This window comes from Ixodes scapularis, unplaced genomic scaffold (genome assembly GCF_016920785.2).
Source record: "Ixodes scapularis isolate PalLabHiFi unplaced genomic scaffold, ASM1692078v2 PGA_scaffold1__304_contigs__length_218370807, whole genome shotgun sequence".
Classification (NCBI taxonomy): domain Eukaryota; kingdom Metazoa; phylum Arthropoda; class Arachnida; order Ixodida; family Ixodidae; genus Ixodes; species Ixodes scapularis.
Genome location: NW_024609846.1, coordinates 17,878,114 through 17,894,670, shown reverse-complemented (window position 1 = coordinate 17,894,670; position 16,557 = coordinate 17,878,114). Strand labels below are relative to the sequence as shown.

At 45.3% G+C, this 16,557-nt stretch overlaps 1 protein-coding gene across 1 annotated transcript in view; it reads left to right on the top strand.

The window, feature by feature from the left end:
• The first annotated feature begins 2,793 nt into the window (after positions 1–2,793).
• Positions 2,794–16,557, top strand: part of LOC115321551 (zinc carboxypeptidase-like) — a 49,080-nt gene continuing 35,316 nt past the window's right edge. Inside the window, exons 1-3 of the mRNA XM_040222185.3 lie at positions 2,794–2,822; positions 2,908–3,144; positions 9,525–9,600. Of these exons, the coding sequence (XP_040078119.1) occupies positions 2,794–2,822; positions 2,908–3,144; positions 9,525–9,600 (342 nt within the window). The remainder of the gene's footprint in view (positions 2,823–2,907; positions 3,145–9,524; positions 9,601–16,557) is intronic.

The following is a 16,557-nucleotide window of genomic DNA, read 5'->3' as shown; positions in this document are numbered from 1 at the left end:
CAAAACGTCGCTGAGTGCTTTGACATTCTAATCCTTCTGGTATCTTGGCAATTTTTGTAGTTGTTAAAGAATCAAAAAGTGTCCAACGTCGGTGCAACATAGAAGAATGGCGTACGTGCAGACCGAGCGATTTTTTACGTAAAAAAAACTCAACTCAATAATTTTTAGCTTTTTCGGGAGCGTATAACAGAAAACTTGCAATTCATTACAAGAAAAAAAAAAAGACTAAGAGAATCGCAGCAAACGTAACCGCAGAAAAAAAAACGTTGCGGCTTCAATTCACGCTGTAGAGGTGGGCGGTCAGCGAAGCTGTCACCTGTAACTATTGCCAACTGCACTATACGAAATGCCGCCGCCGGTTGCAGCACGCCTCCGCTGGTCGTATTGCCGTTCCCTTTCCATTTTGCCGCTCCTAGTATTCACGCTGCTCCTCGAGAGTCCTAACTATGCGTGGCCTAATCATCGCGGTGCTGCAGCAACAATGAGATCAAAAAGTCAAATTTGGGGGTTTTACGTGCCAAACCTACGACGGGCATCTGGCACGCCCCAGCGGAGGACTGAGGATTAATTTCGACCACCTGGGGATCTTTTGACGTGCAACCGAAAACAATGAGATCAGTTGCTACACTCCGTTTCATCTGACGTTTAAGCGCAGCGGATGTTACGAGCCATTGGAGCCAATCGGAGGCCGTGTGAGTGTCACGTGACCTTAGAGAGGGGGCACAGCGATGCGCGGAAAGCGTATCACGGGCCACGTCCACAAAATGGAATTGGCTAAGATAGCTCGTAGCATCCGCTGCGTACGGACGTAAGATGAAACGGGCTATAGGCGGGTTCTTTTATATATGAAAGGCTAGTGACGTTACTCCCCACGTCGCAAGCTGCCGTCGCCGCGGCAGCTTGAGCAACAGTAATCTTCACCGGCAACGTATGCGGTGAGCGCTACGAGCTTCGCATTGATTTCAGGAGCTCCTTATCATTCATTATATGATTAGGATGCTTGTTTTCTGTCTATTCTTTATTGAAATGAATGTTGTGCTGTATGTTGTATGTGTGGTGTTTGTACTGTTCGCTTCAATCTTCTGAAGTCTTCTTTTGCGTGAGAACTCCGACACGAAAGCACACGCGAGGAGAAGGAATCACCTTTCCACATCCATCGCAGTCCTGTTAACTTAAAAAAGCTGTATCCGCACTACTAGAACTTGATTCGTGATTTTAGTGTATATTTAAGTCCTACGGTATGATCCCACCCCCTCTGTAATGCCTTCGGTCGTCGAGGGTACCAATAAATGAAAAGAAATGAAATAAGAAAAAAATATTACTTATCAACCAGAACTATCGTCAGGGACAGGCTATGAATTGATTAGATGACCCGCCCCCATTGCGAGCTTTCTGCCTTTGATAACACGTAGGTGCACGCTCAGCCGAAGTCCTGCCCTGCGGAAAGCACTGAGCGCGTACTGGAGGTGAAGCTTCTACCGAATGTTTAGCTATATCTATAGCCTCCTGTATACTGACAAAGCTTGGCAGATCGCCACAAGAAGCGGCCGCCGAAATGGTAAAGGTAGAGTGGTGGACAGCGGATGAGAGGAGAGCCACGTGGCGGACGCCCCGCTGCGGCGAGACGCCGAAACACACTTTTCCCGAGCGAACAAGTGTGTTGGGGTCCTCGCCGCTTCAAAAGCTCTGCGTCCAGGTTCCCCGATAAATGGCTCTTTGATGCTCTGTGCTACCAGATCCTCGAGCTCCAAATCCGCGACCGGGCACTCTATGGCTCCGTCGTCGAACTGTTGTTCATGACAGACGATAAATTGCTGTACCCCTATCTCGGGATGATGGCCGCGTGTGTAGACTTCCCATAGCCACTGATACCTTAAACAGTGCAGGGCCTATAATGCTCACGTTTCTCGCTTTGTGGTTCGCGTTCTTATCTGCCAATGGAGCATTCTCATTGGCTGCGAGGTGACTTGCTATCCCTGCTTTTCTTCAGCTGTAAGTTACTACGGCGACTGACAAGAAAGACTGTCTATAGTACATACTTTATGTCCATTCGACTCTAAAAGGTCCATGTCTCAGCATTTCAACACTGGCGATTTTCAAGGCGGCTGCAGAGCGCACCACTTCCACAGCCAAGTCCTCTGAAACAACGTTGATCTCTGACCACGCTTGCGAAAACTAACATTTACATAAGCCTTTTATGTTTTTTTTTGTTTTTTGTTTTCTGCCTTTTGTTTTTGTTTTTCGTTTACATGCACGCTCGCGAACATGTTTGGAAGGATAAAAACAAACGCCTTTTTAGGACAGTGGCTGAAGTGGCGTAGGGGAATCCTCGTTTACAGATACTTTCCTTTTAATGTTTGCAGCTGAATCAAATGTGTGTGTAGGCGGGCTCAGTGCCGCATGCGTACGCACCGATCTCTTTTCTGAAACATTTTTGAAAACAACATTCAATCTCTTTCGTGCACCTGGTTTGCCAGTTGTTAAAAGTTAGGCTCAAAATGTTCTAGTGTATGAGGTCATGAGGTACCTGACGTTCTGCAAATGGTTTGGTCTACCTGCGGCTTTTTCAACAGATGACACTTGCTGTACACCGCTCCGTTAATATGACGAGTGCAGCAGCATATAGCTTATAAATGAACAACAAAAGTACTTAAAATGGAAAGAATGAAGACACGCGGGACCTTTACAGACAACCACCCAGAAACAGTGTCTGTGAACGTCCTTCGTTCTTTTTCATATTCTTTCTATTTGGAGGAGGATAATTACGACACGCTCGCTTTACCGAACAAAAGCATGCACTCGTGTACTTTTTGTTCCCACCGGTACTGCCAGTGCGTCATACGGGCGTATAGACTCAGAGCGTATCACCCACCATTTATCGTTTGACTTTTAACTTCATTCCCGGAGACACAAGAAGGGCAGTGTCTACACTACGGCTGCTCCAGGGACAAATCCTAGATACAAGTGCGAAGGCCCACTGCATCTGCTTCTCCTTACTGAAATTTGTGCGAGAGCCGCCGTGCAGTGGGAAACGGGAAGGTTCGCCATGAATTGGCTCGTGATCTTGGTGATAGGTTCGTGCGGCGTAGGATCGACCACAGCGGTCCCAGTCACCGATGTTGACAAAAAAGTGGACTACACCGGGTAAGTGTGCTGCTCTAGAAGCGACTCGTACGGAACAATAGAAGAGCTTAATATCACCTAGATGCGGCTAAAGAATTAGTTATACCGCGGGCAGTTATTAGCTTTTTTTACTGTAACTATTCTTTCTAATTTTATTTTTGTTACTCAGGGCCTAAAAGAACAGAGTGTCGAAACATTCATCATTCCCGTTGAGTTGGGGTTCGAGTTTAGTAGCTTCTAGCTTTTACTTTGTTCCGGTTCGGACCCAGTTCAGTCATGCGTGCGAAATATCGGTTCGGTTCCCGGATCATAACCCTGCCTTAGAATTTGGCCGCCCGTGCATATCCTGCAGCAAACAAAAAGTAAACTTCTCTCCCAGTCGTAAAGAAAGGAAAGGTGCGTTCAACTTGTCGTGATCTGCACAAAAGATACTACAAATGTGGTCATCAGAAGCCGCGCTAAGGAAAGAGAGACAGTACAAGAAATTATCTTAGTGTCATTTTGTCTTGACTTTCTATCGCAAACAACACAACTGAAAAATTACTCTATTAACAGAAGATGATGCACACTACCAAAGGACTAACATGGGAGAGAACCAGTCAGCGTGTACCGTACTTGAAGGCCACATGCCTCAAATACTGAGTTGAAGACGACAAAGACAGCGAAGGGCAGTCAAAGAAATATTCAAACAAAAAATGTGAAAAAAATACAGAGGCGGCATGCTATGTTTGAAGTACGCCAAAAAAAAACATAACCTTTCTCCTAACACTCTGGACAAAGGTGACGTGCACTACGGAGAAATGGGTGCTTGTGTGGTGTCCCAACAACTGGCACAAGTGGCAAGGCGTTTTTTAGAAGGCAATGTACAGGGAGGTGTTGGAGGAACAGCAAGCCAATCGTGGAAAGCGCCAGAAAACTTGGAGCGGCGCTACGAATGGAACCGCGAAGAACGGAGGACGAAACCTCCTTTTGGCTTCAACGATGCTCACCGAAAGAGCCACCGGACGACTGCATTTCGCCTGCTCAAGCCATCAAGACATTCCTTTCGGCCAGATTCCAGGGCTCATCCATACACAAAAAGGCCCCAACAAAGTTTCCCGCAAGTGCGGCCCTACGGGAACACTGTAACAGACAATCCCTTTCCACACCCCAAAGACGCGGAGGTGAGACAACAGCTGCCTTATCCTGCTGTGGTAAACTACACTCCGCCACCCGGGCTCGAGCAGCAAGTTCGTTACGTAGACTCGAACATACACCTGCCACCGGCGACTGGAGTTCCAGGGTTATAACCACTGAGGTCCACACAGGCCGCACACAGCAATCTTGCAGCGTTCGGATGGCCCTCCCGAGATGCCCCCACTCCACTCTCAGCACCAGACAGATTCAAGCAGGGGACGCCCGGTGCCTTCCTCGGGACCTTGGACCTCCCCAAAGACAGCACATGTGGCCCAGTTGTATACACATGTGGTGCCTCCCTCCCTCTCCGCGATCTGCGTGCAATCGTGACCGAGATGGTGAACCAGCAGCTGGGCTACCACTGTCAACGGCAAGGGGTTTAAAAGCGCTTTCAGTGAGGGGGGTCAGGGGTAAGCGGGCAAAATTTAAAATCAGTTGTATTAAAAAAAAAAAGACGAAGGCGACGTAGACGCAGCAGACGACCGACAGAGGTGGTAGGATTTCTCAATCTCCAAGGCGCCCGACGGCAGCAAAAATGGGAAGAGTTGTTCAGCCAGTTGGAGGACGAAAAAATGATATTTTTTGGAGTAGCCGAGACGCACCTACGTGATCTAGAAGAAGCTCCAACCAACGAAAATTGGTGCTGGGCTGGACACAGTCGTGTTGAAGGTCAGCGCCGAGGTGGAGGAGTGGGCGTGGTGTGGCGCAACACATCAGTATGGCAGAAGGAGCCACGAGAGTGCTGGGACCATATTTGGGTGACAGAGGAGATAATATGTATCCCTGTAGCTGTTTGCATAGTGTACCTGTCGGTAGGAACTGCGCGCAGAGAAGAGAACCAGCGTTTAATGGCTTGTGTTACAACCGATGCGAAGGCCCATGCTGCTACAAGAGAGATTCTTATTATTGGGGACATCAACGGACACCTGCATGAACTGGATGGACTGGAGGACGAGAATGGACGAATGATGATGCAGATGGCCGAAGATAACGCTCTGGAGATAGTCAACCTTAGAGTCTCATGTGAAGGGCAATATACGTGGAGTGCCCGTGGAAGTAAAACTTGCATTGACTATGCCTTGATTTCACAGAAGCTGGCCCGCCACCTTGTCCACGCAGACATCGATGACGCTGGTGACCACAGTGTTGGGAGCGACCACAACCGAATAAGGGTACAGTTCTCAAAGGCAACACGACAACCAAGAAAACAAAAGCCCCCTCGGACAGGCGGTTTCCGGCTGTCCCCAGCGGCAGCTGAGAAAGTTGTGGAGGGGTTCGAGAACAGCAGCAAGAAGGTGAGTGCGTCTGGATACGCAGAATATGTGTACGAATTAAAGCGCCTCATCAAGCAGCATTCTACAAGAGAACGAGGTGGACGATGACAAACAAAGCGATGGTGGGACGCTGAAGTACAAGGCGCTATCAGATTGCGACAAGAGCTGAACAGGGAGCACCGCACGCTCCGTCTTGGTGGCCACAGTGACCAAGTTCCTTTAAAGTGTCATGCGTACCAACTCCAGAAGCAAGCCGCAAAGCAACTTGTTCAAGAGAAAATGGCTCAGTCTGTTATGGTCACAATGAGAGAAATCAGTGCAAGCGGAAGAGATCCACCTAGGAATTTCTTGAGGTACCTAGGAACTCTCAACGGAAGAGAGAAGTGCCTCACTATCCTGGACGAAAACACAGGGCAGCCAACAGAGCGACTGGGACAATGTCTTACAGATCGTTTGGTAGAGGTGTTCTCACCTCCGGAAGCGGCGCCGCAACAGGATTTAAGCCCGACGGAAGGTACGGCCTTGACGCCGGATGAGGCTACCTGTGTAACAATCGGGAGGGTGTCCCTTATACGCGCATTGGCGCATATTAAGAACCACACCGCCAAAGGCTTAGACAAGATTCCGGCAAGTGTGCTTAAGGCGTTGGGGAGGGAGTCCAGAGGTCAGCTGGCGGACATCTTCGAGAACATTCTGTCTGGGACAGAAGGGATTCCTCGAGACTGGAGGGGTGGTCGGGTCGTACTGATTCCTAAAAAAGGATGTGATCGTCATTATCTTCGACACTACAGACCCCTGACCGTAACAAGTACGGTGTATAGGACTTTCGCTTACATCATGAAGGAGCACATGACCGCATGGGCGGAGGAAGAGGGTTTACTGACGGAACTCCAAGGAGGCTTCCGACGGGGGCGCCGATTTGAAGATCACCTGTATACTCTTACACAATGTATTGAGGTGGCCCGAAGGGAAAAAAACGAATCTTATCTGTTGCTTTCTAGACATCGCGAAGGCCTACGATAGCGTCCCACATGCCCGGCTCGTTCGTCAACTCCAGGATCTTAACATGCGACCGGAGTGGACAGCGCTCATCTACCGTCTTTACGGTGGTAACACGGTTAGAACCCAACTCGGTGAGGGTACGTCTGAGGAGGTGCTGGTGACGAGGGGCTTGCGGCAAGGATGCCCAATATCTCCGCTCTTATATATGCTCTACGTGACCACTCTAGAGAGGCAGCTCATCCGATCAGGGGTGGGCTTTTCTCTAACTCACCTGGAGCATGGCGAGACCGTCAACTGGGTTCTGCCGGGACTAACTTATGCAGACGATGTGGTACTGACTGCGGCATGATTGTCTGAAATGCAACAACTTCTTGACATATGCACTCATGAGGCTGTGGAGCTCGGCTTGAGATTCAACGCGGGCAAGTCAGCGGCGGTTGTGTTTTCAGGCTCCCTCGAGCCAACACTCGGCAGCCTTCGCCTCGGCGGATGCGATGTGCCAATACTCGACTCATATAAGTACCTGGGCTTCACAGAGTCAAATGCAGCAGATTACCTACAAGACCACCACACTTATCTTCGCCACGCAGCCACACGAGGAGCCAACATTCTCCGGAAGCGAAGCCTTTGGAGCTGCAATCGGGAGCTCTGGAAAGCGGTAGCATTACCTGGACTGACATTTGCAAATGCCGTAGTATGCGTTCCCGGTGATGTCCGAGCCCATATGGAACGCCGACAGAGAGAGATTGGACGCCAGGCATTGGGCTGCCACGGGGGGGTCGCCAACGAGGCAGTTCGGGGAGAGCTGGGCTGGTCCTCCTTTGAGGCTCTGGAGGCAACCAGCAAAATTACCTACTACGGGCGTCTTCGCAATATGGACAGCTGCAGGTGGGCCATGAGGTTGTTTATGTACACTCACCTGACGGGGCTGCGGACACGCTGGCAGAAGCGCCTTCGTCAAGTTGAGCACAAGTATGGCTTTTTTTCTGACCCCTTTGAAGCGTCATCAGAAAGGGAATGGGCGTCAGAGTTTAAGAAGAAAGTCCGTGACAACAAGGCCCAACAAGGGCTCCGAGACGAAAAAACAAAGTCGACGCTCCAAGTGTACCTGAACCACAAAACAACCATCGCATCGGAAGCACTGCTGTACGACAACAGCCTGAGCAGCCGCTTGTTGTCTGAGGCGCGCGCCGGGGCCCTCCAGACACTAGTTTACAGACGCCGGTTTGATGCTACGGTGACTTCGAGCGCATGTGGGGTTTGCGGAGGCTACGATGAAACGGTGGAGCACGTTGTGCTAGATTGTGCGGTACTTCAGCCGTCCCGGTGCCCACGCCTGCAGAGCCCCTTAATGCTCGCTGAGGCGTTTGGCTTCACAATTACTGAAATCGGGAGCAAACAAGCAGACTACTCTGATGCACAAAGCTCTGCAGCTACGCAGATAAAGGGGCCTTCTAGCGGCCGGCACAGGCTTGTAGTGGCCACTAAAGGGTGACTTGAAGATTGGTGGAATAAGATCCACCTCAGGGGGCATTAAGACCTCCTCGCTCCCAGGCTTGGGCACGAACTTAGTTCGCGCTCGCCCGTTTCAAAGGGAACAAGCCGCATCCTCATCATCATCATCATCCAAGCAAGGGCCACAGCTATCGTGCGTTAGGCTCTAATTTGCGCCTCCAACGATCTCGGTGGCGCCTTCAGGTTTTGCCGCCGCTAAACAAACAGGAAATCGTAACCCGCCCATTATCTGTTAGATTGATTTTTATGTTCGCCTTTTTTTCCAGGGGGAGTAATATGTACAGACAAGAACACAAACACAAATAGATTTTAGCCACTTGGCATAGTCGGCCAGAGGTGTACGCCTATGGTCCCGTTTGGGGCTTCTACAAGAGTATAACTGTACGCCCGGACACCAATCGGAAACAAGACCATTTTCTTATACGTCGCCTACTCAACATATAATTGAACGCAATCAAAGCGCACATCTGTGTGCCTCTACTGCATTACTGCGGGAATGACAGTAACTGACCTCGCTCGCCGCTTGCAAAAATAGTCGCGGCTGACATTTTGGTGCGCGGAACCAAGTGTAGACACCGGAGAACTACAGCCCTCATAAAAATGCTCCCCCCCCCCCCCCCCCCCCCCGCCGGCAATATACGGGAGTAGGCAATGGCCTGGCGGACAATAAGCCTCTTAAACCGAGCTCAGGGAAGCGACAGAGGGAGCCCTGACGACACGTCCGAATCTTATTCAAATACAAGTTCTCCATTTTTCTCAAAAAGATTTAGAAAAATATTGTCGTGTCGTGGCCGCTGGGCGAGTCCTTTTCCCAAAGCAGGAAAATTAGCTAACCTTAGGGAGAAGACGTGAAGCCTGCACACCCAGCGGTCGACACCATTTCCGAAAGTAAATGCGTCTATTTGAAAGCGTGCAGTGCAAAACGCCATCCCCCCCCCCCCTTTTTTTTTCCCTAATACCAACCGGGCAGTAAAGTTTGGTTTGACAGGTATCAACTTCTCATGCGTTCGCAAAACTGAAACGCTCTGCGGCCGTAATCGCTGGAAGCGACCTCGAGCTCGAACGAACGAGTGCCCTACCGAATTGGGACGCAGCGCTCGTGCGTCGTGCCGAATCGATCAGTGGCGCGGCCTGTCCAAAGTGGCCCCTTTTAGCCACCAGTGGCGCTGACTAGGAGTCGTTTGAGGCGCCCTCTGGTCACTGCCCTGGAGTTATACCGATGGCAGGTCTTTCCACCAACAATTCGGAACTTCCAAAAAGGCTGATCAGCATTCCTTTCCGCGGACGGTACGACTGCCATTGGTAGAAGAAATACCAAAGTAATCTACGCAAGTTACATTCACGGATCAACGCTTCTCTCAGCTACAACCATTCTCTTGCAGACGTAAATCTAGACCGCCATTGTTTGATATTTATTTTATTCTTTCCCCGCAGGCACAGCATCTTATCCGTTGTTCCCGAGACTAGTGACCAAGTAGATGTGCTGTTCCGACTCCAGAACGAAATGGGCGTAAGTATTTTACGCGGTAGAGGTTTCACAGTAATTGCGGCCCTTTCGAGCGTGTGGCCTTCAATGGCAAGGTTTCATTTCCTACGTAGCACCTGGCTCGTGCAAAGCCTGCTCTATGTGAGAAATAAAAGGAACAACCTTTACCGCCACCAATAGATGTGCAGGCGTAGCCGCAGCCCTTTGATATACAAACCGAGGGCACGTAATCAGAAAAATAGCCATTCAACATAAAACGTTAAAAAAGAACATTTCAGCTATATGTGGGGTTGCAGTTTAGACAAGTGACGGGGTGCCCTCACGCCATCTCATAACGATCAACTACCACCTGTAAAACACTACGACCATTCGGTGTGAAATCCATGCTGGAATATAATGTCGTCTGCCTGGAATTCATTTTCGGGAATACCTAGAAGAGTGCAGAAAGGGCACTCGGAGTGGAAGACGCACAAAAAAACAGCGCTGATTCTGCGCTTTGTTTGTGTGTTCCTCTCTTCCACCTGCCCCTGCGTCTTTTTTGTGCTGCTTTATTTATTCCGCTCGTGCACCGACCAGCTGGACTGCACATCTCGCCTCAATATATGGCTTTGTCGGAGCTTAACGGGGGGGGGGGGGGGGGGGGGGGGGGGCGGGGGCTTAACGTGAAACGTTATTTAGCTAGCTGCTCCGGATTTCGTGAAACCGTGGCCCGTGACGTCACATGACTTCACTATCCCCGCTAGATTTCGCTGACGAATTTACGAGACGGGACCTTAACACCTATTCAGATTCACCGTTAAATTTAGCTGTGAATATGACATCAAATGACTTCGTGTCCCGTAACCTATAAACAGATTCAGTTTCCCCGCTAGATTTAGCCGGAAAATTGACCTCGCGAGACCTCAACGCCAATTCAGTTTCCGCAAATTTAGCGGGAAAGATGACGGCACATCACTTCGTGTCATGTGACTCACACACAAGTTCACTTTCTTCGCTAAATGTAGTGCGGAAATGGACGTCACCTGGCGTCTTATCGCGTGATGCTGCAATGTTTCCCATATGCAGCAATTTCGCCATAATTTTTGTATTCGTTAATTGATTCATTTATTTCATAATTAATTATTTATTACTTTATTTCAACAATTTTTCTTTCATTGATTTTTATGATAAAGAGCACATTATTTGATGTAATAATTAGTCAATTGACCGTTGGAACTATTTTGTTATTTTTTTTTTTATTTATTCGCAGATAATACCTTAGAGGTCGAAGCATCTATAGTCACCGACACCATGGTTTGAAAATAATCAGTTTTTCCAACCTCACTCGTAGTCTTCTCTGCGGAGTGCAAATTCGCCCGCCTTTTGCACAGGGGTTGCGATAATCTCAAAACGCCAAGCTCTCGTTGGCTGATCGAAAAACAAAGCGGTGGGTAGACATCGAGGGATTTACGATTGACGTCCACCCACAATCCTGTCGATCAAAGCCATTCAGAGCTGAACGTCTTTCTGACATCAATCAATCAATCCATCAATTTTATTTACATCATCATCAGATAGTGATGTAGGCTGCAGAGGCAAAAAGTCAAAACAGTTTTGACTTGAGAAGGCCTCTGCAGCCTTACAATTGGCATACGGTAACAAACAACAGCAACCAGGGGAAAACAAGCAGACAGCGACATTGAAAAAAATAATGAATAAATAAAACACTTATATACTCTATTTGCTCCTGGAGGAAAGATTTGACCTCTTACACAAAGAACGAAAGAACGAGAGCATCTAGTGACTGGATGTATACAGGAGACAAAAATATATAAAACGGATGTATTTACAGCTCACAAACACAATTTATTTTTTATTTGTGAAAACAAAGTTCTCAAATTTCATTTAGATGTAGCTTTTCAATGTTTGACAAATTTTGTTTTTCAATTTTATTTAAGACAAGCGGAAGATTATAGCTTAACATTTGAAACCCATAGTTCGTGCGATTTAATGGAATTTTCCAGTGCTCCCTTTCCCTAACGTCATAAGGTTTAGAAATGGGAGTAAAATTTGAAATACAAGTAAAAATGGTTCATTACATCGGAGGGTGGATATATATCGTGTGAGGGGAGTAAACTCATATGAATCAAGAATGAATGCTAGATGCAGCTCTTTAAACAGAGGACGAGTGTGTGTGTCAAAAGACACATTTTGTATAATGCGGACAGCCTTTTTTTTAAGATTATGTAATTTATTTAGGTTGGACTGGCTTGTAGTGCTCCACACCAAGCTACAGTAATTTAAAAGAGGTTCAAAAAGAGCTTTATATATGAGCAATTTTAAACGACAAGGCAGCATATTTTTAAACTGGTACAATTTTCGCAGCACTTATGAAAGGTTTTTAGCTATATTGATAATATGATTTTAAAATCACATGTGCATGATTTTAAAATCGGTTTGATTATGAATGTATTATTTGTAACGGAAATGTAAGTCTTACATTGTGCTTTACCGCAAAGGCCAGCCGGCTGTTGGTAAGCACGCAAAATAAATAGTGTATTGTTCTTCCATCGTAAACCGGAGACACGGAAAAATAAAAAAACGGACAAAACAACAACAAGTCTCAAACACAGCTTCTAGTTTATTTGAACACCTCCGCTTTTATATATACACAACAACCCTCCTCTCCAAAGGTCGACACACCTCCTCTCCACTCCATCAACGACATCTCAAACTGAACCAATGACACATGCTACCTCCCTTCCTTTCATACCAACCAAAAACTGACCCCTTTCCAATCCATGAAACAGGCACTCAAACCCTGCTAACAATGAAAACACCCCCCCCCCTAAAAAAAAAAAAAAAAAAAATATAGATTTTTTGGAACCGACCAGCCACAGCTGATAACAGGCCTATCGAACAGACACGGTGTTAACATTCAAACACCCCTCAAAAAAAAAAAAAACATTAGAGACATAGAAAGCGTTTCAGTTCACTTCCGAAACCCAAGGACGGTGTGCTGACACAATTGCCACGCTCCAAAATACATAAAGTCTCCCTCACAACTCTCCTACCATTTTCTTTCTCTTTATGCAATACCTGGGTATCCCCCCACTCAGGCTGACAGTGATTGCAGTCTACAACATGTTTAGCTATTTCTGAATACTGCGCATTGTCTTTTACCGCCCTTTTATGTTCCAGCAACCTATCATTCAAACAGCGACCAGTTTGGCCTACATAAGACAATCCACACCGCAACGGAATGTCGTATACAACTCCTACTTGACAAGTTAAATCAGGGTTTTGGTGTTTCTTTAGGCAACCCTGACGACCACCCGAAAAGGGGGTTAAGCTTTCCAATTTATGTTGTGCCTTGAAAACTAAATTTACTCCGAACCTCTTGGCCACTGACCTCAAATTGTGAGGTATTCCATGATAGTAAGGCACACAGACCACATTTTTCACAACCGGTTTTTCTACCGGTGCCGAACTGAACTTTCTTAACACCTTGAGCATAACGCTAGAAATCACATCCTGGTGATGGCCCGCTTCCAAAAGACGCAACTTTTGCAACCCTATTGCTTCTCCAACGTGATGTACACATGACTTTTTACACGCGTTATCTACCACAGATGCGATTACACCCCTCTTGACTAACTTCGAGTGACAGCTGTCAGCAGCCAACAAGGGTTTTGCCGATTCCTTACCAAACCTCCAACACAAGCCCTTTTGTGTGTGTAGTAGGAGGTCTAGATACTGAATCTTGCCCTGAAGAGTGCTTCCTTCCGTGAACGTCAAATCGTGGCACTTTTCTATTATACACTTCTTAACCGTCCCTGCTAACCCTTCCTCAAAAGAACAAATCAAAATGTCGTCTACATAGCGACGAACTACAACAGCTCCACTCGGCAAAGACCGCACAAACGCGTCGACATAAACATCCATTTCATTTAAAAAAATCTCTGATAACACTGGCGCAATTGAAGACCCGATACACACTCCCTCTTTTTGGATAAAAAGAGCACCTTCAAAGTCTATAAAAGTGGACCCCAAATAAAACTCCAGAATGCTCATAAAGCTATCCACATCAATTCCAGAGGAAGACTGAAATTTTACTAGATGGTATTGTATTGTGTATTGTATTGTGTTGTATTCCAAGACAGGTGGTTGTTAAAATAAACTCCAAGCGTTTTCACATTTTGAACGAGTTCAATTTGAGAGAGGCCAAGAACAATATTAAAATTGGAACTAACATTTCTATTCTTAGGTCTGAAAAGGAGCGCCTTGCTTTTGCTCATATTAATTTCTAACGAGTTTACTACACTCCATTCATATAGCTTCCGTAGTGTGGTGTTAGTTTCATACACCAGTTCCTGTATTTCAATGCCTGGAAAAAATAAGCTAGTATCATCAGCATAAATGATGAAAGAGGGGGTTCTACTGATGTTAACAATATCATTTATATACAAGTTAAATAAAAGAGGACCTAACATGCTACCTTGTGGTACTCCTGATCGGATAGGTTGAACGGTAAAATTTTGACCATTGATTACAACACATTGCCGCCGAAAATTAAGATATGATTTTATAATATCGAGTGTTACACCACGGACTCCATAAAATTCGAGTTTTTTTATGAGAGTAATATGATCGATACGATCAAACGCTTTAGAATAATCTATAAAAACACCTAAATTTTCTTTTTCTTCGAAATACTTTAAAATTAGCTCCTTCTGTTGTAACAATGCCAATTCCGTTGATCGGCCTTTGCGAAAACCGAGCTGGGAGTCTGTAATTATTGCAAATTTTTTACAGAAACTTATTTAGCTATTATGAATGATTTTTTCAAGGCATTTAGAAAACACAGGTAATATTGATGTAGGTCTATAATTTGAAAATTCGTTTTTGTTTCCACCTTTAATCAAAACAATAACTTTTGCAATCTGCATTTTTGTAGGAAATACACCACTATACAATAAGGCATTCACAATATGTGTTAAAACTGGTGCCAAGACATCTAATACATACTTAATTGGTTTGATCTGGAAATCATCTATATCAGAGGAGTTACTGTTTTTAAATGATAACATTGAGGAAAATACTTCTTGTTCGTCTGTTGGGAAGAAAAAGGCATTGTGTTGATTTCTAGGTTTCATAAAAGCCATTGATAAGGGACTATGTATGCTACTTACAAGATTTATTATATACGTATTAAAAGCTTTTGCGAGAGCTTTTCCTTGTAATGTTACACCTCCTTTGGTTATTTCTTGTACAGCTGACTCAAAGGGGCCATGTTTTAACACTTGGTTTAACTGTTTCCATAAAAGATCTGTTCTCTTCATACATGTCTCATTAAATAAATTATGAAAATATGTATGTTTAGACTGGCGAAGAACCTTATTCACTGTATTTCTGCATTTTTTGAAAAGAGCAAGATCTTCTGGAGTTCTTGTTTTAAGAAAGGTACTATACTGTTTATTTTTTTTATTAGGCAATTTTAAGCATTTTCTAGTTACCCAGGGCTTGCGGTTCTTTTTAGCTTGTTTTGATTGCGTATAAGGAAAAGAGTTTTCATATATCTTTTTTAAAAATATCTAAAAATTCATTATACGCTTTATCAGCAGATGTAGCGGAAAGAACCGAGTCCCAATTTGTATTTGAAATGGTTTCACGAAATTTTTCTAAAGTGGCGGAATTTATGCTTCGGATCCTAATAGTCCTTCTGTTTTCATTCTCACTCTCAATTTTCTGGTTCGTTATATTATTTATCTACATGAATGTGGGTAGATGATCACTTAAACTATATTCCAGAACGCCAGCAGTAACCGAGCTTACTTCTTGATTAGTCACAAAAACATCAAGAAATGTGGACGATGAGGATGTGACACGAGTGGAAGAATTTATAAAATTACAAAAGTTATTTGATGTAAGTAGACTAAGAAAGTCGTCTTTGACACGCGATTCGTCGAGTAAGTTTATATTTAGGTCTCCACCAAAAAAAAGTTTACATCTCTCCTCATTTGCAAAACTAAAAAGTTCTTCTAAAAGTTAAAAAAGATTGAAACATTTCCACCTGGTGGACGATAAAAAACCGAGTAAATGCAGTCTTTTCTTCTAACACAGAGTATCTCATAGTCGAGAGTCATGATGGTGTAATCCGGAACAACCTCAAGGTCAGAAAAATTACTTTGTAACGAGACAGCTCCAATCGTCCGTAATCTAGATTTAAATAAAAATGGTTATATCCAGGTAGTACAAACAAAATCACAGTCATCAATATACCATGTTTCCGTTAGCATAATAATATTAAATGAAGTTTGAAAAGAATCAAAAAGTAACATCAGGCTGTCTCCTTTATTCCTAGCAGATTGCACGTTTAGATGAAAAAACTTATCTTAGTTCTGTGACCCTCACTCAAAAAAAGATTCAAATGATCAAGCGTTACAGCACCAAGGTCTTCTGCCATGACAAGGCATACACAGAAAAAAAAAAACAGTGATGTTTAACAAATCAGCCTCAAGTCATCCTCATGTGATACTGAAATAACAGGAGTGTCAACAGATTTTTTCGCCAGTATCTTTCTGTTTCGGACCCACACAAACCGCCAAAGATGTTCACGTTTCTTAGACACCGTCATTCCGAACAGTTTTTTTCAAATACGGGCACAAGTGCTCGTTCACAAATACTGGAGCATCCGATATCAGACCTAGGTCGCGGCACGAAATTCGCTTTTTTTTAGCCTTATCAAGGACACTGTCTCGCTTATTTCGGTGCATGGAACGGACAATGGTGTTGCTTTTGTCGCTATCTTTAGTCGGCACCCGGTGACATACTTCGACGTCTGCTTTGGTTATCGGTTCACCGATGACATCTCCGAGTTTCGTTATCAACTGTTCTGCATTTACGGTTTCGTCTTTCAGAATACCTTTAACCTCGATGTTGTTGTTTCGCGAGTACTGGTCGCAGTTCACTAGCCTATTTTCAGCTTCTTTTAATGCCTTG